Raw genomic sequence first — 26,043 nt, forward strand, 5'->3', positions numbered from 1 at the left:
AAATTCAGTTAATTTTCCCCAAGTTGAGCTTGTTTTGCCCATGACGGTAATTGGTTGAGTGATCTCTCCCTGTCCTTATCTCGACCCACGAGCCTTTGGTTATATTTTCTCTCCCCTGTCCAGCTGAGGAGGAGGAGTGATAGAGCAGCTTTGGTGGGCACCTGGCCTGCAGCCAGCATCAACCCACCACACCCCCCTAGGACTTTTGCAGGCATCACTACTTTGGTTAGAAGGAACAGGAGAAAATCCATATTCTAAACAAAAGGGAAGCTATGTATAAATCAATAGGTAGGTACAGTTATACTGATAAGAATTGCTTTGGCTGGTTCAAGTTTATTCTGCTTCGGAGAATGTGTTTTTTCTGTGTCAGCATAAGAACTCCTATCAGTAAGGTACACTTCTACTAACAGTGTTTGTTAGGATAGCATATTATCCATACTTTTAGCTACAGGTAAGCTTCAAATCTGCATCTGGCCCAGGGAGAGGACCCTCCATCTGCCAGGCTTAGAGTCTCACTGACTTCCCATGGGTTTTGGTCCGTGGGCTGTCTCTTCTCTGTTTCTGTTATCCCGCTCCATAGTGGAACCAAATTGGTTTTTACATATATCCAAAATTTAGTTGTTTGCAGATCAGAGATACTCACTAGTAGGTGCCAGCGTGGTAAAATTCTTACAGTGTTGTCCACAGAGTTGTGTCTGTGCAGTGTCTTCTCCACGGAATATGCAGATTCTCTACCCTTGCCTATAAACTGCAAAGTTATGCCAGGGGCAGGGCCTCTCTTTGATCTTTTTCATATTTCTTTTTTCTGCAGTAATAGTCTTAAAAGAAATTATCATATAAGTTTATTAATGACTAATCTGACATATATCTAGTTTGAAATAAATCTTTGCAAGGAAAATGGGTATTTTTTTCTGTGGAGGTATACTTTAAATGGTATTGGGTATATTCTATGTATCTGAAATGAACAAATTTGATATAGTTATTCTTGCTACAGCACTGTGTACTGGAAAGCATAATATGAAGTCAATAAATGGAGGGCATTACAACATGTGGCATTGTAAGACTGGTAGGCGAAGAGTTGAGAGTGATCTGTAGAATAATATTGAATAGAAAATAATAACGTTCTACTGTTTTTGTTATTCCATAAGTACTATTTTAGAATGTGTTCCATGGAAAATACTATGATTAGAGGTATTTAATTTTCATCATGAAGATATTGGTGATCACTATTATACAGCTTACTACCTATTTCTAGGTGTTTTAAGAGATTTTCTAAAATGATACTGAAAAATGCAGAGCACCATGATGGGTTCGGATGTATGTTCTTTCTTGGGTATTCTGGCTTTTTTGTTGTCTTCAGTTACATAGTACCACTAAATGTGTTGTTGTAGTGGTAGATGTTGGGAAAGAAGATCAAAAAGAGTCTTTTTCAAGGATTAGTTTTTGTTATGACTTTTATGGTTGGTTTTTTTTTTTTAGTGAGAACAGCTATATTTTGAACTGATTAAATTTTGTTCACAACCCTAAAATTACATTAAATATTAAATTGCAAATCCAGCTTTGTGCATTTGCGGTTGCAGTAGATTTCATAAAGCATTAAGCAGCTAAACACAGTCAGTGGTAATTTAGTGAGATCTCCTGACCCTTGCTGACATTGGGTTTCCTTTTGTTATAATTTACTTGCAGCTGTGTTGTTCAATTTTGAGGACTCAGGAATATGATGGAGAATTAGAACTTCCTGTTTCTGTCACAGTACATAATTATTGCCGTGGTTCTGATGTAAATGAACTGAATAGAACTTTCTTTTCAGTATTCTGTGGTAATAGGCATTAATTAAAAGCCAAAATATAATTAATGAATCTCTTGGATGTAATTCATTTGTTCATAGTATTGTGGAAGTGTGTGTTTTTAATTAAGTTTATCTGACCAAGAATTTAAATGTTTCTGATCTACAATAAAACTTGGATTAAATTTCCCATTTAATTCTTAACAATATGGTTCGTGAATCATATACAATTAATTTTGTTTTGCAAGACTGAATATTTCATATTCAGATTTAATATTCTATTAGCTTTTTAATCTTTTGAATATACTTAATACTGGAGAAGTGTATCTTCTTAAAAGGAAAATAATTTTGGATGTCCCAAATAAGAGTAGGTAGTTTTAGTTGTTGATAAGTATTTTCAGCACATTTGAGATCTTGAATTTTGACCCTCAGCCAGCATGTTGCCTCCCTTATAGATTGATGTAAAGATTGTTTCTACAATACACAGATTTTCTTGGTGTTGCTATACAGATTTTCTTTGAGTTCCCATATTACAAGAACAGTTACTTACTCTGCAGTATGAATTTTAGAAATATGGGGAAACTGTAACTAAAATTCAATAGAATTTTTAACTTTGTCATGCCAAAATGGAATGTTCTTTGATACTAAAAATACGGCTAGCATAGTAAAGGTAAATTTCCTGTTGCCACAGACATGCCGATGTAGTTGCTAACTAGTGTGACAGTGCTTAGTAAAAACTTGAGATTTTGATGGAGAAGTGATTGATAAACTACAGTGCTCTTGATATAACAAAACCAGACTTCAGTCTTGCCATTTCTGCCTGGTGGAAGTTGCTGCAGGCTCGAGCAGTGGGATTCACCCAACCGCACATGTTCAAAGATCTGCTGTAGTCACCTCGAGGTTCCTGTTACGAGTCGCTGGAGAGAGCTAGGGGCATGTAGGGCAAGACTAATCTGACACCTTCCATCCCGTGCGGTGAGTTGCCCGCTCCAGGCACCCGTTTCTCGTTGCTGACCGTGCAGGGAGCCCAGGGTGGTTCAGCACAGATAGTGACATGTGTTTCAGCGGAGTCACCCCAGGAATGTGTTTGGGTAGGTGTATCAAACCTCCATTTCTGTGGAAGTTTGCTTGCTTGCTTTCCTCCTGTTTCTGACTTGGTGCGCTTGTGCCCGTGTTATGTCATGAATAGTATGCCCTTAGGTCCTGGATGTGAATGGGGACTCTCGTCCATCTCTAGGTTTACAGGTGCAGGTTTCTGCTTAACACTGTTCCTTTGTTAGAAGTTGTTGATCCTTTTCATCTGCTGAGTCGTCTGCATGATGACCATCTAACTGAAGTCAAGCAAAAAACTGTGACAGCAAAATCTTAGAACTTAAGCTGTTTAATCAAGCATACTCACTTTAACCCAAGTGCGGGTGAGCAGTTGCTGGCACTAGCAGTTCAGCTAGGGTATTTTTTGGAAGCACCTTGGCAGAGGGGAGACAATGATGGACAGTTGAAAACACACAGGTAGTCTTCTGGGCACTAAGCAGTTTGTAGGTTGTGTACCTAATTACTACCTTGTGTGGGCAGAATTTTAAATTTTTTATTTTTTTTAAGTGCTTCACTGTCCATATTCCCTTTCCCATGCGGGCATAACTAAACTCCTAGAAAGCAGATTTATGCTCAGCACCACTGTGGCCACACTGTAGGCTGTACTGCTTGGACAATGTTGGCGTTTTTAAAAAGCAACTTTTATGCATAATCAGGCTTTTAGGTCACTGCCAAACTTTTTCTTTTGGATCTGTTTTGCCAGTTTAAATATTGAGCTATCTGAGCAGCCGTAGGTTACTGCCTACCCAGCTCTGCAAGCAGATGGCGTCATATGAGCTTTTCCTCATGTGCTCGAGGGTAAGCAAGATGTTGGCTCATACTCACTTTCATTGGCAGATTAAGCTAACCTGGCTGTGCTTCACATGGATTAGGGAGGTCTTGACCACAATACTTCTGGCCTAAAATCAGTTGAGGAGTAGCCCTGTTTTCAGTCAGCACAGCTGTTAGCAAAATACATATTTACAGTCAGAGATTAATATATGTTTTGATGAGTTGTTAATTCCAAAGAAACTCTTTCCCACACATTCTTCATGAAGAATATTTCATTTCAGAAAAAAACCACATTTTGCAAAGCTACCTTGTTTTTCTTACTGCTTATTATTGTATAGACCAGTATTCAAAGGCGTAAATGTGTTTGGGCTTGCCCATATGAGCAGTTATCCATGTGTGAATAGTTGGGCCTATTAGTATGCATGAGGTTATTCCATATCATCCGTGTGATTCTGCTGCTGAGTGTCATTCTCAAGAATGTAAACCTATACTTTTCATCTATATTACTTCTCACCTTGGTATTTGTTATTTCTTACTCTCACATACTTAGAATTAGGAAAACGTATTATCCTTTAACTATTCTAATGTGTAAATTTAGAATGAAGTTATTTATAATGGCTATCTCCCGCAGTCTTTACTCAGGGTTTGAGAAAGTCTTCCACAGATTTTAATGTGTATGAGGAACTTCAGCGGTTTTTTTTCTTGTTCATCTTAGTATTTTCTTCTTGTTTTGCCATATTTCTTGTGACAGAGTTATACAATATCTCACCACGATGGGAACTATATAAATAGGGATAATAATGAATTAGTTAAAAAGAGTTTGTAGGTACACCATATGGATGTATATTATTACATGTAGATAATAACGTATTAAAATTTGATACCACAGTGTAACATGAAAACACTGGGGTGAAAAAAACTTAGTAGTGGCATTTTATAATGGTTTATTTGTGGCAAACTTGGAGGCAAGAGATACTTTGTTAATTACCATGGTATTTTTCTTTTTTTTTTTTTTCCCCAATGGTTTATTTATATACCTTTTGTTTCACACACTTCTCAAACTAGTTGTTGCTGTGATTGTCAGTAGTTTAGACTCAGAAGTCAACTAAGGCCATCTGTTCTTTCAAAATGTGATTTGAAGTGTAAAAGGGGATGTTGTCATCTCAAACTACTGTCTTCTTCATTTGATGAAATAAAATTTAGGGATATATTTGTTGCTGTTATGATTGCTTGCTTTCGATTTGTATTATGCTTTGTTTATAAAACTCATTTTGTTGTACTTAACCATCAGTTGAAGGTTAATATTTGTTTTAGTGTATGTTTCAATGAGAACCTAGAAATTTCCCACCTTCTTCTCGCTCAGTGAACTAATTGACTACTTAAGTTAACGTAGAAATGCCTATGCCTGCATGTGCTTTGCTTTTCAGATTTTTTTTGTTGCTTGCTTTTTTCTTTTTTTTTTTCTCTTTTTTTTTTTATGTTGCGAAGTTTTATACATCTATTTTCTCACCTACCGTATCCTAGGGGGCTTGGAGTACCAATAATACAGTCAGCCCACCTTCCTGGTCCCCAGACATTTCAGAAGGTCGGGACATTTTTAAATCCAGACAGCTTCCTGGCAGTGCCATTTGGAGCATCAAAGTGGTAAATAATTTGAATTTATTTTCATGTATCCATTGCTATCTTTCTGCTGTAGAGACTAGTGATGAAATTCTGTAACTCACAACTGAATTAATCTTCCATTCTGTTACTCTTTAAGGCCTTTAAAAATTACTGAAACTCTGGAGCTTTCAGGTTAAAACATGTATGCTTTCCAGAGTGTGCAGTATGATGGCATTGCCCTGATTTTCAATGGCAAAGAATAGCTTGTATTACCAATTTTTTGTGTGTGTTGAATACCTCACATTTTGTGGTTGGCTTTACATAGCTGTCAAATTAAATTACCTGAGAAGGAAAATGTCCTTAAGACTGGCAGTAAGGTAAGCCAGGCACAGAAAGGAGCAGAGTTCTGAAGAGTGGCTTGAATTTGTTGCTGTGGAGAAATCTTGCAGAGTGGATTCAAAGTGACATCATTTTTAGCTTGTGGGGGAATAAATAACAACTTTCCTATCTGATTAGATGGAGCAAAGCTTGTATCCACGGTGACGTTTACCGTTAAAAACACCTGAAGAAACTAAGTGGAATTATGATTTTAAAATAAAGGCAAAAAAGCTAAAAGATTAAATTCTGACAAATAGCTGTAACTTCCCAATGATTTATTTTCATCTCACTTTAACTCTCATGCTAATTTTATTTTAATTTGACATTAGCTTAGCTTTTGCTGCTTCAAGCATTAATTTTCAGCTTAATATTCAGCATTAACATTGATACAAGTATGTGCTTATTCCGGTTACTAGTTGTGTGAAAGTAACAATACTGATACCTTGTCTGAAATGGACAAAATAAGAAACATGCCAGAAGAGTTTACATCTTAAAAAATTGATGCTTGTATGTCCTGTGTGTGCATATGTATTAACTCCATAAATATGTAAGGACAGCATTTTTTGTTTCACCTTAGTACATATAAATACTTCAGCCATCAATAGCATCCTTCCTTTCACTTCCTAAAATAGCATTGTGTTACATTACCTCTTTGTGTAAGAGTAAGTCAATCTGATTTTTCTTTCCATTAATAGATGGATGTTAATCAAATTTTAACAATGGGATGGTTGGATTCTCCCTTTAATTATGACCATATACTTCTATATCTTCTTTAAAACAGGAGTTGGCATATTTGAAAAATAGTGTTGCTATTATTGAGCCCATAGTGCTGCTTTCCATCCAGGGAACTCCTGTCTCTGTCAGTAGAGACTGTTCATGTCTGTTGGCAACACCGTCCCCAAGAAGCTTTGTCGTTCCGTCAACATTGTTTTACTGAGTAAATGTTTTGTCTTGGTATTAAAAATAGTTTCCAGCAAACGTTTGGATACAGACACCGTATCTAGACACTTTGTGGATGGAGTCGGGCTGTATTAGGAGCTGAGATTATTCACAAATTTGAAATGCAATAAATAATCTCAGTGCTTATTTCATAGTAGAAAAGGTGCTTATTTGAGTGTATACCATAATTATTGTCATTTTTACAGACTAGAGGCTCTGAAACATGTTGTAAAGGTGTCTGACGTACCAGCCAGAACTCAGGGACATTGTCAATACGTTCTTTTTCTCTCTGGAAAAATATTAAGGAGGATTAAGGATCCTCTTTGTGTTTAGTTCATTTTGAAATTAAAAAAAAAAAAAAAAAGAAATTCAAACTAAATCACAGTATAGATATCAGGTAATTATTATTAAAAACATACTTGCATTTCCACAGTTAATTGTAGTTGAACATACTGTGAATACTGCAGAGCACACAAGACTACAACTGTTGTATGTCTGCATCTAAAATAAGGAAGGGGAAAAAGAAGCTGTCTAAAAATAAGTTGTTATTTTGTAAAAAAACCATTGTATTATGGGAAGTGTTGATCTGAGTGTAACTGATAGAATTAATATAAAAAGCTCTCTCTGTATCTGCTGAATTAAGAGAGTTTGGTGGAGCTAGCTCTTGCTTCTCTTTGGGAGCAGGATTGAGTCCTAATAAATTCCAATGTTTGCTTGATTATTGATAGTGTAACAAAAGCATCTATGATTGCAAGTAATCAAGTGTCCAGACCCTATTCAGAAGTCCCATGACTGTCTGAGCTGACTGTTTAAAAAGAAAAGAAAAATTAATCATAGAATAGAGGATATTTATTTTGCATACTTTGTGGGGAAAAAAATACGTTTCCGTATTTGCAGTTACTCCTGAGTAGAATATAAACATTTCTGGTTTTGGCTGCTTTCTCACTGGTGATAAAGGTGATCATGTTATGTCATGTAAGTAGTTAAATGTATTTCACAATGATTTACACGGTGACTTAATGACTATGGCCTAGTGTGTTCATATTCAATTGAAATCATAGGGTGTTTTTTTACTTATGTTTTTCCCTAGAAGCATTGAACAAGTTTGAATCCCATATAACAAAAGAACTTCAGGTTGCATTTAAATTGTTATCTTACATTGAATAGGGCCGTGGATCAGGATTCCCAGGGAAGCGGAGGCCACGTGGCGCAGGTCTTTCAGGAAGAGGTGGCAGAGGTAGATCAAAACTGAAAAATGGAGTTGGGACTGTAGTCATTCCAGGGGTAAGAACATTTATTTTTGAGTCGCGTTGCAGTCTGTTAATGTAACATAATTTATTCAGCTATAATTCTTGTATTAAAATACTGTATAAAACCAAGGAGCACTAAAAACCAGAGGTATTTGATAAAGCCTGGCTATTACTAAGTGTTTGTGATGAAGAACTACAACACTGTAGCTTAATGTACCTGAAGCAATTTTATGCTGCTTTTGCCACTTAAAGGGACAACTGTTGGGAGTCTTGGAGTACTCCTTCCATTTCCTCGGGTGGAAAACACACTGGGTAAAGGCAGCACTCACTGGAACAACACCAAAGAGGAGAGCGAGGCTTGTGCATAAGAATGTAAAAGCAGCCATAGCAGATCAGACCAGAGGTTCTTCTACCCAGGGGACCAAAACTGAGTGCTGGGGGAGGAGTGCAGAAACAGAAGAGGTATAGAGAAGGAGACACTTCAGAAGCTTGTGGCTTGGGGACTTGCTGAACAGGAGGTGGTATCTTGTCTTGGGCAGCCTGTGTTGGAGCTTTCTTTCATGAATTTGTCTATTCACTTCTAAAACTTTTGGAAAACATGTTAACCTTTTTTAGTTCTGCAGCTCATCAGCCTGTTGTTTTAAATTACTTTCTGATTTCATTGCCTACTCCTTAGTGCTCTTACAGAAGAGGCAGTGGAGAGTTGTTTTCTATTCACTTTCTCCATCCATGCCACTCAGTTTCTATAGATCGCCATCCTTTCTCCTTCTTTTCCTTCCACTGTTCCCTTCCTAGTCTGGAGAATCCCAGTATCTTGAGTTGTTCCTTGTATGGAAGCTATTCCATATTTTTATCATCCCTGTCAGTTGTTTTGTCATGTTCAATTTTTAATATTCGGACTTTCATCTGCCTTTTTATAGCCCAGCATTCAGCTTTATGAAGTTCTTGTTCAGCTCTCCATAGTTGCCTTTTGTTTTTTATTACTCTGAATATCTTAATACTGTTGGCAAGCTTTGTCACCTTGCTCCTCGCTTGATTTTTCAGATTGCACACAAGTGTGTTGGAACACCACGGCCTGTTAGCAGACATCCCTATCAGATTTCCACTACTGCTATTCTCCGACATAGAAAACTGATAATTTATTCTACTCTTTATTTTGTGTCATGTCAATATAGGGCCCTTTCCTCTAATTCTATGTCAGTTTGCCTTTTTTTAAGGAGCGTTGATGAAGGACTTTGCCAAAAGAATTTGGTAACAAACTAAGTTATGTCAGTCAGATTTCCCTGTCCCCAGGCTTGCTGACTCCTTCAGAGAGCTCTGATAGATCCTCATTTACCATAATTAAAGCTTCCTTGACTCTTTAACAGAATAAAATATATATCAGTGTGGCTGCAAGTTCTCTGTTATGGTCAAATGTCCGATATTCTGCAGGACGGTACATGGCTTCCCCCCAGAAACCTTTGAGAAAATGGTAGTTACATTTGCCGTCTCCCATTCCTACAGCACTGAAGTGATTCTAAGCTCACTGTTGCTCACTGTAATTGATAGTTAAGCTATTTCATACTTGAAGTCCTTTTAAAACTCTTAAAACTTACATAGTCCTGGTCTCCTCCTCATAAGAAGAGGGATTTTGGTATGAAAAACTGTTGGAAATGTGGACTGCAAAAAATCCGTAGTTTTTTTCCTGCTATGGACTTAGCTTCTTTGAACATTTCTTTTGAAGTTTGATTATCAATCAGCCCTGCAGATTTTGAAAGGCATACTGTTCCTCGTGTTCAGAGAAGGACTTACTCATTTTTATGTCTTTATGAAGTAGTTCCTCAGACTCTTCTTTAGACCTGCTTTTTTGTGTTCTTACATACAATCTGTTTGAGTTTATACAGCATTGTGCCACTTTTTGCTGCCTGTGTAATAATTTCTTGGAATACTCTGTGACTGTGATCTGGTGAAGGAAAAAATGTCTCTATCATTGCTCCCTTTTAAAGCTTTGGATGGTTAAGATTCATAAGCAAATACATAATTTTAAACATACAGGATGAATTCCACTCAAAGTAGTTATAGGTACCTTAATGAATTGGAGGCTTTCCATAATTATTTAGTCCTCAGTACAGGAAAGACCTGGACCTGTTGGCGCGAGTCCAGAGGAGGGCCACAAAAATGATCAAAGGGATGGAACACCTCTCCTATGAGGAAAGACTGAGTTGGAGTTGTTTAGCCTGGAGAAGAGAAGGACCCGGGGAGACCTTACTGCAGCCTTCCAGTACTTGAAGGGGGCTTATAAGAAAGATTGGGACAGACTTTTTAGCAGGGCCTGTAGCGATAGCACAAGGGGCAATGGTTTTAAACTAGAAGAGGGGAGATTCAGACTAGATATAAGGAGGAATTTTTTTATGATGAGGGTGGTGAAACACTGGAACAGGTTGCCCAGAGAGGTGGTAGATGCCCCATCCCTGGAAGCATTCAAGGTCAGCCTGGACGGGGCTCTGAGCAACCTGATCTAGTTGAAGATGTCCCTGATCATTGCAGGGGGTTTGGATTAGATGATCTTTAAAGGTCCCTTCCAACCCAAACCATTCTATGATTCTATGTTAAAAAGCACAAAATTGTTCCTCAAGGGAAGCTGGGTTTTACAGAACAAACTCAAAAATTTTTGTAACTGAACAGAGGTTATTGAGTTTGGTAAATTGCTATAAATACAAAATGGACATCACTCTCTACCATTTCCTATAGAAATTTGATCCTGTGACTCATCAAGTAAATGGCAGCTTCAGAGTTCTATAGCAGAGATGTGTCTGTCTTATGGTAGAGTAGGTAAAGGTAGCAATACCAAGAGACCAGCCTATTGCCAGATAAATGTTTGAAATGGGAGTATTTTTAGCCCCTTTGCACAAACTGATTCTTACTCAGTGTGGGATCATGACTAGTGGACAACTACACAAATTTGGAAATATCTTGGTATGTCTTGGGAATGGGGAAGAAGGTGGCTACAGGTTAACCCAAGCTGGGTCATGGCTGGCATTAAGCAAGCATCAAAACTGCAGTGATTCAGTCCTTCAAATTCTGCTCTTTTGTATATGCAAGCAATTCCAAGAACTTTGTGGAACCTGTGGAGATAGATGCGAGGGAAAAGCTCTCCCTGAACATATGAAGAGGTGTTTTGGGTGTTTTTTGGTTAATTAGTTAGTTACAGCTGCAGTGCTCTCAACCATACAGTAATTAAAACACGTTAACAATATACTCCCGTTTAAGCTGTTTCTCAGTAAACACTGATTTTCAGCAACAGTGTATCAGAAGGATTCCTGTAGCTGTTCTAACGGTATTTACATTTGTCTCTAGAGCGATGTTTGGATTTGTAAAATATTTAAATTATTATTTAAACAAAACTATTTGTGCAAGACTTAAACTGTATTTAAAATCATACACATTTATAAAATAAAAACAGCTGGTAAAACAAAGTTACATTTCTCTATCATGCATTTGTTCTTTTATATAGAACTGTGTGCTCTTATCTTCAAACATCCATGGCTGCTACTGGTTTAGAGGGTAAATAGTTAGGCCTGTTAATTTAAATTCATGGATAGCAAATTCTGCATAGCAAGACTTGCGTGAAAGTCAGAACACAGTTGAAGTCTTTTTTTCTTCCTTTTCTTTCTGAGAAGCTATATGTACATGTATACACTGAATTAATAAAGAGCAGGTTGGAGTAACAATCTCTTAATCAAAAGGAGAATGACTCTCTGCAGTAAGAGCTTATGGATTGAGATCAAACCAGCCATTTCAAGTTCAATGCAAGTTTTTACGGGCAAGATAGACAAGCCTCATAAAGAAACTGCTTACAGAGAGTATATTAACTGTTGAAACTTTAGAACTCTTGCTTATTCCTCTAACATACTTGGAACATTAGCTAAACCACATTTTAGGCAATATGGGACAAATTACATTTCTGCGATTGCTCTTTGAATTAACACTCAAAAGTGTGTCGCTGCAATTAACTTTTTGACAAGAACTTCAGTGTTTATATGTAGGGAACAAGGCAGACTGGTCACAGTATGACAATTTCTGCTTAGTGAATTTATTTATTTTTTTTTAGACTACCTCTTTCCTTCCATTTTAAAGTGCAATGGGGTAATGTGTAAAGAGCAAAAGAGAGGAAGAGGATGTAAAGTCTAAAACTGAAATAGTGATGATGCTTGCACTGATGTGAATTAATATAGTAATTTCTGATGAAGATAGCTTTTTATGAAAGTTTGTATGGTATGAATAAATATTTGCAAAGTTTGTATTCTCTGGTACTACTAAAAATTAACATATTTAGAAAATAAGTTTCATCTTGTCTCAGGTCTTAAATAGTTAGCATATCACATTTTCTATGTGGTGTGTTTTTTTTAATAGGTCACAACTATGGATATTTCATCTAACAAAGATGAGGAAGAAAACTCGATGCATAATACAGTTGTCCTCTTCTCTAACAGTGACAAGTTCACTCTCCATCAGGTTAGGATAATAGTTACTGTGTTTTCATTCTGTTTCTCTGCTTTTAATTAGAAAAAAGTAAATGAATGTCCTTGTTAGGAGTTAAATTATACAGCAAGCTAGTTGGATTTTACAGTTACATGTTTTCAGAATTTAGTGTCTGGCATGTGTTGAAAATCTGCTGTTTTCTATCATTTCAGGATATGTGCGTAGTTTGTGGGAGTTTTGGCCAAGGTGCTGAGGGCAGGTTGCTTGCCTGTTCTCAATGTGGTCAGTGTTACCATCCATACTGTGTCAGTATTAAGGTGAGTGCTTTTGTTACATTAAAAAATCACTTGATTACACTTTTTTCATATTGTATTTTAATAGCACTATGCTGCCTTTGGTTTTGTGGTAATTAGGGGAGTCATTAACTTGTTAGATATTCATCAGCTAATGTGACCATTATTTGTATGCGACTTGTGAAGGACTTTAATTAAATGTCATTTTATAGTATGCATTGCCTCAAGAGAAATTAACCTTTTTGTAATTTCACAACCATAAATAGCACTGATTATCCAGCAGTTGGTTAAAATAACAGTTTGAGATTTAGGCTTAAAACCTAAATACAAGCAGAATTAAAAGCAAAGAAAAAAAATTGTACTGCATCTTCATTTACTAGGGGCATAAGGTTTAGTTGATTCAATTTGTCTGTTGGCTGTCAGAATTGACAGCAGTTGGAGTGGTTAATTAATACATTTTACATTCATTAGTCTAGGAGAGAATGTGTGAAAATTAAATTTGAGTGGTATGAGATGACTTAGCAAGCATATAATAAGCTATTTACTGCAATATATACAACATATACTCTTTATTATATAAGTACATCTATGTAAAAGTGGGATTTTTTTAAACATGTCACAAAACTTTATTTTAAATGTACTTTATGAAACGCCATATGCGTATTTCATGCAACTATAATTTGACTTTGTGTTTATATACTCCTCTTACATTATATATTAATTACAGTAAATTAGTTGTTTGCTTCAGGTGACTAAAACCCCAGTACTGGTTATCACAGATAATTTAGAAAAGATACAGGATTGGTAGTGACCTACATCCTAGCTTTACTACATAGCTGAAAAAAAAGCAGCCATGTCTTCTCCTTCATCCCTACAGGACCAGCTACTCCTATAAGGAGTAAACTGTCCTACATGTAGATCCACTGCAGTGTAAATTCCTTGGTATGCTAGTTTGTCCAAAAAATTATATTCTGGAACAGTATCACATGTCAGTAATGACAGTTTCTTTTTGTTCAATCTATTCCCATCTATTGAAGCTTCAGAAAGTCTAATGGTTAAACAGCTAATTGTAATGTGGGTAGTGTGCACAAAAGAGCATCCTGTGCTCCACTAGCCAGACCTGAATTTGTACAACGATCGTACAGAGCAGTTTCCAAATAATTTTCACCTTGCCATTTGCAGATTACTAAAGTGGTGCTCAGCAAAGGTTGGAGGTGCCTGGAATGCACAGTGTGTGAAGCCTGTGGGAAAGCCACAGATCCAGGAAGACTGCTTCTCTGTGATGACTGCGATATCAGCTACCACACATACTGCTTAGATCCACCCCTGCAGACAGTGCCGAAGGGAGGCTGGAAGTGCAAATGGTGTGTTTGGTTCTGGGGTCAGGAATATTGACTGCTGGCCTCTTTTGTTTCTTTTTGTCACTTCATATTTGCAATGTTGATTGAACTGTAATAATGTTTTAATTGTATTTAAGTCAGGTGTATTAAACAAAGCAAACAAAATACTTTTGATTTTTGTTTCATTCAATTATCAATTTAGTAGGGAAACTGTACCTCCTCTTAATACTGTTTCTTCATGCCAAAACCCAAGTAAGTAGAGGTGGACAAAATTTTTCTTTTGAAACTCTTAGCCAACAAAAAAATCCAATTTACATTCATTGGAACGTTCATTCTGGTGTTTAGCTGGAAAAATGAATGGGTGCTTCACCAAACTGTTCTCAAAATAAAACCCTCTGAAAACCATTTGTTTTATTTGGGTGAAACACAAACAGACTAGGCCTCTCGCATGGTTAAGTCTCCATATCTCCAAGTGTATGGCAACTGGAAGCAGGAACTCCTTTGACCTGTTGAGCTGTTACAATCACCCATCTGCCTGTTTTTGCAGATTGAAGGGAATTCTTACTTAGGAGCTTTCTTTAAAAAGTTTAAAAACTGTTGGCAATGTTCAAAATCTAAATAATACCATTTTCATTCAATTAAAATATTGTTTGACCTGAAATGGATTCTACCTCCCCCCCACCATGGTTAGTGATCTAAAACTTAATTACTCACCCAGTTCTAAGTAGGAGGGTTTTAAAGCCACAAAATAATCTTCCTGTGAACTGAAAGTAATAGATCATTTTGTCTGTTCTGCAGGTGTGTTTGGTGCAGACACTGTGGAGCAACTTCTCCAGGTTTAAGATGTGAATGGCAAAATAATTACACACAGTGTGCTCCCTGCGCAAGTTTGTCTACCTGCCCAATCTGCTATCGCACTTACAGGGATGAAGAGCTTATAATTCAGTGTAGACAATGTGATCGGTAAGGATTTTTAGTATTTTACAGTTTTTTCATGTTTAAGGCTTATTTTAATTTTTTTCCCCTAATGTAAAAGCGTAAAGATGAAGGGAATGGTCTTGTGGTAAAGAGCACTGGATTGAGTCTCAGAAGTCTCTTATTAGTTCATTCCTAGTTGTACCACAGACTTAACTATACGACTCTGGGCAAATTAATTAATCGCTCTGTGCCTCATTTTCCCCCTCTGTAAAAATAAAACTAATTTACCTTGCAAGACTATTCTTGTGAGGTTAAATCTAGATTACATTGTATCAAGTAAGTAGTTAAAATGATTGCAATATAGGAAGAAAATTATAATACTAAGACATATTTGCTTACGGGACATTGTTTTATAGAGAGTTCCTTCCTGTGAAGGGAAATAGGTAATCTGATACTGTATATACAGTATTTAATGCACAGCACCGTAGGGGAATGCTATATATAGAGAACCTGATTCATCATTTCTCCCTGAAAGAATTTAAACTAAACAAGTATTTCACATTTACTTGGACCATATACTGATATTTGGGTTTCCTAAAACACCACATATTTCCTTTAAATTGTATTTTTTCCCCCACTTAATTTCTAGATGGATGCATGCAATCTGTCAGAACTTAAACACAGAGGAGGAAGTGGAAAACATAGCTGATATGGGTTTTGACTGTACCATTTGTAGGCCATACATACCACCAACAAACGGTAAGAAGACAATTGAAACCAATGGCAGGATTGCACACTGCAATAAATAGGTTTGGGAATGTGTTACGGTTCTTTTCTCTGGTGGAGATTTGGCTCATGGTAGAAGTAAGATTTTTCATGTTTATTTTAAGGGCCCTTCTGGAAGTGTCCTCATCTCTTTCGCACCCTCTGGTGATTGGCTGCCACGCCAAAGAAAACCTAGCAGGGGGAATTCTGGGTAGATTTATTGAAGATAATTTGGGTAAACGACTAAAAGCATTTGGTATTGAAAGGGTGGAAGGCATCTCACTTTGTCAAGTGGAAGGAAGAAAGCCCAGTTCTCCACAGTTACTAATGACAGAAGAATCTGAAAATCAATTCTAAGCAGGAAAACTTCCTATATTTCGATACTTTGAGGCTGTCTGAAGCAGCAGTAGCTGTAACAACAGTCCATATAAGCATTTTTCCCCTCCTCCCTCATGTTTTATTAATGATACTCCCTCAGCTCTCCCAGTATTTAAGACCAGTGCTTCCCTCCCTCGCTGCAGTCTTTAAAAGAATTCGCCATACTTTCCTGCTCAGGAGTCGTCACTTTCTTGTTAGTTGAAATGTATAGTTCTTCCTGATGAACTTCGCTCTTCTCCGTACATGTTATTAGTGAATATAAATAAATAAATAAACAAACAATCCAACTTCCTTGTTAGTCTGTATTACAGTTCTATAGCAGTGGTACTTCAGGAGCTGAGTTTACTGCAGTTTTTCTCTTTAAGCACAGCTACAGCATCTGTTTCTGTGTGATGGTACTGGTTAATGTTATTGTGAGTGGCCTGTCAGCAATTAGATTGGTCTGTTACATGATTTATGGTCTTGCTACAAGGGTGGTATCCCAGGTCTGTTTTCTCTGCATGTCAGCTCATGGGAGTTTCTGCTTCAGTCTGCTACTTTAACAGAGCATTGACACCTATACCCATTTTTAGTGTAATAGCACATTAAAGTGTTCGTGTTAACCCTTTATTGGGGGTATCATGAGAGTATGGTAGGAGGAAGGTACAAGAACTATGCAAGTGTTTCAAGAAATACCCATATTCACCAAGATGTCAGTAAGATTTGTTTTCCTGATCAAGACTGAAGATATCATGAGGCATGTGTTCAAGAGGTCTCCAGGAAAAGTTCAATAGAGCATCTGATGTCCCTTTACACTGGCATGTCCTCATAACAGCGTGGCAGTAATTTTAACTTACTGATGTGACCTTGGAGGTTTATATACTCCCTTGTCAACTACGCATGGTTGTGGAACACTTCCAAGTATCCCACTTTTATCGTTACTAGAAGAATGACTTATGCTTATGTATTTCTACAAGTCACTTCATTTTTGAGATCTGCTTTCACAAATTCAGAAAAAGGTTTTTTAAGTGGGAAAAACAAGAAACTTGCAGATATAACACAGATTTTTGTTTATTTTGATAATAAGCTTTGTGCGCTTAAAACAAAAAGGTCCAAGTAAGAAATACAACTTTTGTCTTTCGAGCTGACAGAGCTACCTTTTAGAGATAATTAAAGCCCATAATATGTGAGATGGAACAACTTCACAGGATGGTATCAGATGTTTTACTTCCAGGCATAAGCTGGCCACTGAGTTAGTCTTTCCCGCACACCTTCATGAAGTTGTGTTGCTTAGGTTAGTCTTTGGAAGAATAGGAACCTGTCCTGCAAGACCTGTTAGGGAGTTCGCAAGCTTTCTTTGCAGGTTTTTTTCACATTTTTTTCATAAGACAAGTTTCCCTGCTTATGCTTTCATGTTTTGACTCAGTATATATAATACCTCTTTAACATGTGTACATTTGCACAGTTGCATGTCTGAATATGTCATTTGATGCATGTTCATAGAAATACTTGCATGTACTTTTATATGAAATGTTTCAGTCTTTCATTAATTCTTCTACAACTTGTTTGAAATTTTTCTATAATTTTTTGTTCAAGATGAGAACAACTGGCATTTGATAAACTTAGAGAAGCAACTTAATTAACAGTAGAAAGCTTCTTAAAATGTACCATATTGTGTGTTTCTTAGTGCAATGGTTCTTGCTCTTTCCATTTGACACAGGGTATTAATGTGTTGCAAGTATTATTACAAGCTTTTTAACTACTTTGTAGAAGAAGCAAGAGCCCCTCAAGCTAGTAAGTTACCAATATATTGCAGGTTTACTGTTGGTAAAGAGTAAATATTTCTAGCATGTAGGTATTGAGAAAGAGCTTCCATTTTTCTCACTTTAGAAAAGGGAAACTTTTACATTTGTAAGAGCTCTTCCCTGTCTCATCTTAAGAACATCAGATGCATATCTGATAATCTTACAAAGTCATCTTCTTCAGGAAACAGAAATAAAAGATAAATAGTATTTTTCTTCTTGAACATACATAAGTATCAAAAGCCAGAGTGTGTTAAGATTTGCTCCAAAGTAGTATGCTATAAACGTTCGTTACTAGATTCTTCTGAAATAATCATCTCTGATCAGTGTTTCATCAGGTTCCTTTTAGTATGGTCTCAAGTTATAACATGTCCCCCAGCGTATTGCTGTGCCTTGTGGAAATTTTTTTCTAATGTAGATTGCTTGAATATTATTACCATGACTGGGTACTAGCAGCTGCTCTAGGTAGCAGCAGCTTTTCCTCTGTGCTGTAATTCCTGCACATTCAGGAGAGGTGTGTGCATCTCATCTGCATTCACTCCTAGACAAGCAATTCTTGACCATCTACCCATCACTTCTGCCTTTCTGTTGTTTGCCCTTGTAAGTCATATGCCCCATCTGCAAATTTATTCCATTCCTCACTTACTCCTGTCCTCTCTCCATCCACATACTCCAGCTTTCTCCTCTCAGTGCTTTTTTTCTTTCTCTGCAGGAGGCAAAGGGACAAGCTCTGTCTTGTTTTCTTTAGCTAGTTACAACCGATCTGGTAACAGTTTCTGAGAGCTGCCTATGTGTATGTATTCTTCCTGTGGGTCAAGTAAGCATGCCCACAGAGGCGGTGAGGAGTTCATATCACTTACTAATTCAGAAGTGCTCAGTACTGCCAGTGATATACGTATTATGGCTGGCAGCCTCTTGTACGATTTTCATGAAACTGAATTAAATTTTTCTTAATTCTGAAACTTAATTCTATGTACTTTACAAATACAGGATACAAAAGCAACGTAGTACTATATGTTAAAAAATTGACTTTTGAATTTTTTTATTATTTGGCAGATTTATGATGTCAACTCTTGTGTTCTTGTGAGTTACTGTATTTACAAAGAAATCCTTGCATCATGCACACAGTTGTGCAGGCATCCGATAGTGCTCTGTTGGTGTTGTGTTTCTACATCAACAATTTCACTCTGTCCCGTATGCTGATTTCATTTGTTCCTAGAATTGTTTTTTTCTCTATAGCCTTACAAATGGCAACCCCATTTCGTTTTGAAACTGTGATTCTTCTCATCGTATTGTATTCTGTGCAATTATTTGTTTTCAACTGAAGCTACTAAATGCTGTACAATATTCAGCATGTTTAAACCCTTTTGCAAATAAGCATAATAATTTAGGTTAAACTTCAGATAAGTGCCTCAAAGTACTTTTCTGTTCAATTTTTAATTTTTTCCCCTTGAACAGTCTTTCTCTAACAGTACTGTGTTTCTCTGTTATCCATTTTATTGATTTTAATCCTTAATCTGCACTCCAGTTAGCTCTTTTTCTGGAAGTCTGTTTGATACTGTCTTCAAATACGTTTGTTTGTGCAGCTTTTGTGAATTGGTCTCTGAAGGCCTCACCTCTGTCGCGATCAGCTTGTTTGTTTGACTATTTCAACTCTGTTCAGTCTGCAAAGCTAAATTTGTTCATAATCTGACCTAGACCGGAAGAACGCTCCCTGTTTGATTTTTATATAAGGATTTCAAATTCCCATTCATAGCTGTCTTTCTGGATGTTTCGTTTACCTTAGATTCCAATTCAATAATTGCTATCTCTGTCTTAAAGCATCTTGTAAATTATAACCAATTAAATGAACAGATGATGTCTTATTCCACTTTGAGTATTTCTTACAATCTGCCTTTTTTCTGTTTCAATTCAGTGCTTTTGAGTATCTTTCATCTTACAGCTTGTCCCATATTTTTTTGTTTCACTCCAGCTCAGTGTCTCTTTCAAAATCTCATTTTCAGTTTATTTTCTTCCTTGTCTTTTCCTTCCATCCTTGTGTATCAGTTTTTCAGTAATTCTCATAGGCTGCTTTCATTTACTAATTGCGTGGAATATTGGTTTTCTGTAGGTTATATCATATACTTCAGTTACACCTTACATAGAACTTTTAAATGACTATAGTTTTTGAAGACAGACTTTCACTTTCCTTAAATTTTTTTATAGGCTTAGAAAGCATCCTCTAGATTTCATATTCATTATTCTATTTAGCAAAGAATTTAAGTGTTACTTGGAAGCTTTTGTGCTTTTCCTAGTCTTGCACCCGACTCCCATATTGTGTGTGAGGTGGTTAGCAGCAGCACACATGCAGTGGTCTGACATGTCTGAGGAACACTGAACCTCCCACAGGTGTTTGGCCTCAGCAGTCTCATCTTGTGTGGCAGGGGCAAAGTAAATACTCCAGATGTTTGTCTGAGTCTTAAATTCAGTGTGGATAAGATTTCTAGGCAAAAAAAAAAAGAATAAGGCGTAGATAAACTTACCTATATGGTAGCACTAACCGTGCCAGACTAACAGTTTTTCTGATTCTAGTTCTCAGTGTTCGCGAGATAGAAGCTTCTATTTTTCACTTTACTTACTCTGTCTACATAATCTCTGTAAAGTCACTACTAATATTAAAAGTCTAGTCTGCACATCATAGGTTAGTGAAGCGTGATTACGGTTATTGTAATTAAGGCAGATGGGAAGAGCATTTCTACCCACAGCAGTAGTCTAGTGTTTTAGGACATTTTGATCATTATTTGTTCGGTCACAGTGTTCCAGTGCTTCCCTGAAGCGCACAAGCTGTAGTTTTAAAATCGACTTTCTGCTGTTCCATTTATGATATTCTTATCTTGAATAAGAATTACCCTATCTAACTTCAACAAATCACGTATCATCTGTTCTCAGATATATCAGCCTTCTCATATGTGTTGTATAAGGTACCTGACAGCATAGACACAGCTCGAATCTTGTGTGTGAAGCTGTCGGAGTGTGCCTGCCCCTCCTTGGGGAGATACGACAGTGGTCGATAACCCAATTCACAAAGCCCTCCCATTTTTCACGTTTAGGTCAGCAAAACCTGGATGTCGTGACTAGTGTAGAGGTTACTTTCCAATCCAATAGATTCAGTGTATTCGTTTGCCCTTGGTCCATTAGAAAGAGATCATTTACCATCAAGTTCAGTGCTGTTCCAATGCCATTCTTGGCTCTAGGAAGTTGGAGAACTTCAGTTTCTATCAGGCTTGTTCTGTAGTCACATCTTCTGTGACGCTGAGAAGCACCTTATTTTAAAGGTGCTAGTGAATGTTGCCAACAGTATAAATTAGGGAGTTTAACAGAACTGTTTGAAGGAAAATTAACTGATAGTTTCAGTTTAAATCAAGTCACCATTTTTAAAAGTTGAAATTATTTTCCTTATATTTTTCAGTGCCTTCTTTGGACTGTTGTGATTCATCAGTTGGAGCTCAGATTATTTCAAAATCAAAAGAACTAGGTAAAGAATGTAAATGCTTAATCTTTGATCATTTAGCGTATTTTAAGGGTATATTTTTACATGAGACAAAAATTCCTTTTTCTGTGATTTTATAACACACAGCATTAACTATCCTTCAGTTACCGCAGCATGCTTTTCATTTTTTTTCCTCATTCTCTCTCCTTTCTTCTCTTTTGCCTGCCATACCTGCACTATAATAATTACTTTAAATTATGCTTTGATCCTGCAGACTTAGTTGCTTGTCTTAATATTAGCGGCGATAACACAGTGGGGCTGAGTCAAGCATGTACACAAATGTTTACAGGCTCAAGCTGTAGGAAGGCACAACTTCTTTGTATTTGTCTGGTTTGTGCTAGGAATCTATAATCTTGACAAGCCTACTCACAAGTCACTTTTTATAATGATAGTACCTAACAGCTTCCATCATGTCAGGACAGCTTCCATCATGTCCGAATTTTTTTTCCATTTGATACCACGCAAATGTAGTTCTGAGAGAAGGTTGTCCCCTCAGATCTTCAATCTGAAAAAGAGTATGCGATTTTTTTAAAGCAAACACTTTTTTTAGTTCAACGTAAGAAAACAGTCATCTGGGAAGAATTGTGTTCAGAACCAGCTGTGTTTTGAGGTGTAAGATGTTACATAAGAAAATAGTTTTGGTTAAACGGAACAAATGTTATGATGTTTATATGTTTTCAAAAACTGTGTGATCAAATCATTATTTAATTGGCTCCAAAGAGCAGAAACATCATTGCAGCCTCTTCATTATTTGGTAATTCCCTGAAAGTTCCCAAAGTTCCACTTGCAGGGCCCCAGCACAGGTGGCAGCGCATTTCTACGTGGTGAATTAAGGAATGTTAGAGTTTATTGGTGGACTCAATTGTCATGTAACAGCTTGAGGAGGAAGCAGTCTTGCAGGTCTTGGGAGACTTGGGTTCTACCCACAATTTTCAATTTGATCTTGAGCAGCTCACTTGATACAACTCAGTTTTGTCTGCCTATAAAATAGGGCTAATAACTTGCCTGAGTTACCAAGAGTTCTGGGAGGCTTAAGGTCATTAATAAATGAAGGTACAGTGCTGAGGGCTGGATGAGGGCCTTTGCCAATCAGCAGGGACCCAAAGTAAGACTTGCACAGTTTTCTGTGAGTGCCGGGGATACAGAAATACCCTGCAAAGCACCAGTTTGCATAATGAAATTGTTCTTTCTAATGAGTCCTTGATGTAAGTTTTTTTGTAGCAATATAATGGATTGTTGCTGGATTTGACATCAGACTCTTAATTATAAAATTGTAACTGTAATGTGTACGACAGTATTGGATATCTCTGTTTTATTTATACCAATTTCCTCACTCGTGAATCAGCTCCATACATGTGGATTATTAACTCTTAAAAGTGCTATTCCTAAAAATCTAAGACTTGTAAATTACAGAGTTTTATATTGTTGTTATGATTCATTTAACTTTTATAGACCCACCGAAGACATACACCCAGGATGGAGTCTGCTTGACAGAATCCGGCCTGTCTCAGTTACAGAGCCTAACTGTTACAGTACCGAGAAGAAAACGGACCAAACCAAAGCTTAAACTGAAGATAATAAATCAGAACAGTGTGGCTGTGCTTCAGACACCCCCAGATGCCCAGTCAGAACATTCAAGAGATGGGGAGATGGATGACAGTAGAGGTAGCAGTCTACTTTTGGCATGTCTTGTATCTTGGAGTGTTGCAGTACATGTGTGTATTGCAAATATCCCTGGGAGTTTTTATTATACTGATACTCATATGTTCTGTACAGAATGCTGTATGGAAATTACTTGAACAATAGTCATAGCTGTTTGTTGTCCATTTCAGGGATTTTTCTTGTTTTTAGTTCTGTTCATGGGTCATCCATCCTATAGGAAACTTACCTTTCTAAGGCTGGCAACACTGGAAATACGAGTTGCCTTTTCGCCTAGTCCTTGGGTTACCTGTGGGAAATACTGTGCACTCAACTGAGTACAAGTATATTTTAAGGCTCTCAAATTTAGTGCAAACGCTCTTTGAAAGTGGTAACATTGGCTCAGCAAAGCAACATCTAGATCACTGTAAAGCTGGTATTTAAAACAAAGGGGAAAGTGAAGTAAAAAGCTCTTTGCTGAAAGTATTTCTTTTTTCTGAAAGAATAAGGTGGGCTGACCTGACAGTCCAAGGAGAAAAATAATTTCCTTGTATTTCTGTAGACGAAATGAACGTTTTGTTTGTCCTCATCTCCAAAGTAGAATTTAAGACAGAATTTGAGTTTGGAAGCGAGTTCTGGGTGTTGCTCTAGTTCAAGTAGGTGATGCTGCATGTATTGTCCTACCAAAGGATTTCAGGTTCCAGGATGGGGTATCCGTGTAGTATGGAGGGAGGGGAAGATTTAACTGGTTTTGTGGCCTCCACGGCTGATGACAGGTGAAGGGATCTGGGCTAACACTTGCCTACCCAAACACATCCCTGTGTATGGGGATGACATTTCAGTCAATGGGAGAAGCCCTTGGGAGAGCTCCTTCCCCCGCAAGTCTAGGCATGGAGCAAAGATCCATGTGTCCCAGGGCCACCAGCACTTGTCTCATCTGCTTCCCTCACAGCTCACCAAGCACAGCAGCCCCAGCCAGAGGAGACCAAAGGTGGGAGACGAGAGAGGGAAAAGCATGTGGGAACAGCAAGCCCCACTCTTCAAATCCCCGGTCTTCGATACTAGAAACAGCAGCCAGCATGGTGCAATACCATTCTCCTGTCCTCTTTGCCATGGTCTGGCTGTACATCCTGATAAGTGTGTTGGTAGAATAGGTGTTAATCTGTGACCTGAGGCAGAGCTTACTTAAATGGCAGATGTGAGAGTCATTATGTTAGTCGTGTTAGAGAGTGTCTGTTAGAGAGGAACATAGGCAACCCACCTCACCACAATCTAAAGTGCTTTCTGTTCATGCAACCTTGCCTCATTGTTAATCAGATTAAATGTTGTAAGAAGCTTTTTTTAGATACAGAGAGTGTACTTGAGATAACTGGGTAGTTTAACCATCAGGGCAGTTTCAGTGTTAACTTGTTGATATAAGTATTTTCCTGCTGTTTGACTAGCACATTCTTACTGTCTGCTGTTGACTAGAAGTGTATTTTTTTTGTAATTGCTTCCCTTTATTTGTTTATAACCTTTAAAACAGTTAACTAGTTATTTTTCTTTCATTTCCTTCAGTATTCACAGGGTTTAGTACGTTATCCTAGCATTACACTGACTCTTAAATTTCATCTCATAATCATATAGTCCATCAGATGGGTTGCTGAAAGCAAAAAAGCTCTTGATTTTGGTTTGAAGGCATCAAGATAGAGAATTAACCACTTCCCTTGTTGTTCTTTTTCAGTGGTTAATCATCTTTACTTTCACAAACATGTGCCTGTTTTCTATATAACTTTGTCCAACTTCATTATCTGCTTGTTGGCTTTTTATAGGTATCCCTTTTCAATTAGATAACAAGATACATAAATGTAGTAGCAGAGTATGAAAGGGAGAGCCAAAGCTTCCACAGTCTTTAATTTCATTTCTAATCGCCTTTCGTTGCCTTTTTGAGAGTTAGAGTACATTCATATATGTGACAGTACAGCACAGCATGTACATGGTACATTGGCTGGATTTCCTGGAAGCTCTACTGTGTTCTGTTGAGTGGATCAGTGCCTGTTCTCTGAATGTCTGAAATTTTTGTATGAGCATCAGGATGAATAAAGCTGTGCCACGGCTTTGATTGGAGCAACATAGTGTAGTAATTCCAGCCAAACAGGAATAACCCTTACTTTGACTCTAAAGTTCCAGGTGGAAAAAAGAGACTGTATCTGAGAAAACTGAGCTCGTAGTAATTTTGTTACCATCTCATCTATAGGCTTTCATCAGATAGGGCATTTCATCAGGTGTTGCACATTTTAAAGTCCACTTGAAAGTTCAGCTTGCTTTGGGAGCTTTAATTGATTGCTTTGGTAGACTTAATGTGGCTCTTCTGCTGCTATTTATAGAGCTATGCTTTGTAAGTAAATGGGAAGGGCCACCATGGGGTTTACCGTTAGGCATACTGCTTTGTGTAGCAGGACTCATTAGCACTCAAGCAGGTTTCTCTTCTGCCAGAAGTGGACACGTTGTAAAGAGGGCTCACCCGTGCACTTACGGGGAGGGGGGAATTGGCTGTGGTAGTCAGTGGGGACTGCCTTTGCCAAGCCAGCAGCTTTGTTGGCAGAACTCAGAAAAGTCATCATCGGTGGGGAAGTCTGGTCCGTGACCCAGCCTGTGAAAGAGCAACGGTTGTAGTTCTACCACAGCAGAAGTGGTATGAAAGAGTCCAGCTCTGTCTAACAGTATTTATCCTTCTTAAAACTGCATGCAGTTTTAGACCATATAGAATTATACACCTAAATCCAAAGCAGGGATTCGGAATTCCAATATCTTTTCACGGGCGAGAGTATATTTAATGTTTCAAAAGCTTGACAATAAAATGAAGATGTAAGGTCATTATTGTATTGACATTTGGGGGATATCAGAAACAGAATTAACTCCCTCTCTCTTCAACACCAAAGGCTTTTTAATGCTGTCATATTTTACATCTGTTTCTACCCTGCTTTCCCACAGAACATAAACTCTAACTCAAAATTACAGTCTTCATCTTCAAGGCTGAGTAATTCCTTTGGGCTGAATTTTCTATTATATAAGTCAAATTCCTCTTCATAGATAAGTCTGCTTTCAGTCAGTCATGCAGCTTCAAGTCAAGAACCCTCTAA

The 26,043-nt window shown here is 37.5% G+C and overlaps 1 protein-coding gene across 16 annotated transcripts in view; it reads left to right on the forward strand.

Moving 5' to 3' along the window:
* The window catches only part of KMT2C (lysine methyltransferase 2C), a 201,057-nt gene that overhangs the window by 120,414 nt on the left and 54,600 nt on the right, over nt 1–26,043 (forward strand). For 12 of the 16 annotated variants that reach the window (XM_052807044.1, XM_052806979.1, XM_052807007.1 and 9 more), the window contains 9 exons: nt 5,174–5,293; nt 7,736–7,852; nt 12,211–12,312; nt 12,492–12,596; nt 13,755–13,936; nt 14,711–14,875; nt 15,480–15,589; nt 21,203–21,268; nt 22,736–22,948. In XM_052807044.1, coding sequence (XP_052663004.1) covers nt 5,174–5,293; nt 7,736–7,852; nt 12,211–12,312; nt 12,492–12,596; nt 13,755–13,936; nt 14,711–14,875; nt 15,480–15,589; nt 21,203–21,268; nt 22,736–22,948 — 1,180 coding nt within the window. The remainder of the gene's footprint in view (nt 1–5,173; nt 5,294–7,735; nt 7,853–12,210; nt 12,313–12,491; nt 12,597–13,754; nt 13,937–14,710; nt 14,876–15,479; nt 15,590–21,202; nt 21,269–22,735; nt 22,949–26,043) is intronic. The other 4 variants (XM_052807036.1, XM_052807091.1, XM_052807029.1 and 1 more) reach the window with 3 other exon arrangements.

Source organism: Harpia harpyja, chromosome 1, assembly GCF_026419915.1.
Source record: "Harpia harpyja isolate bHarHar1 chromosome 1, bHarHar1 primary haplotype, whole genome shotgun sequence".
Taxonomy (NCBI): Eukaryota; Metazoa; Chordata; class Aves; order Accipitriformes; family Accipitridae; genus Harpia; species Harpia harpyja.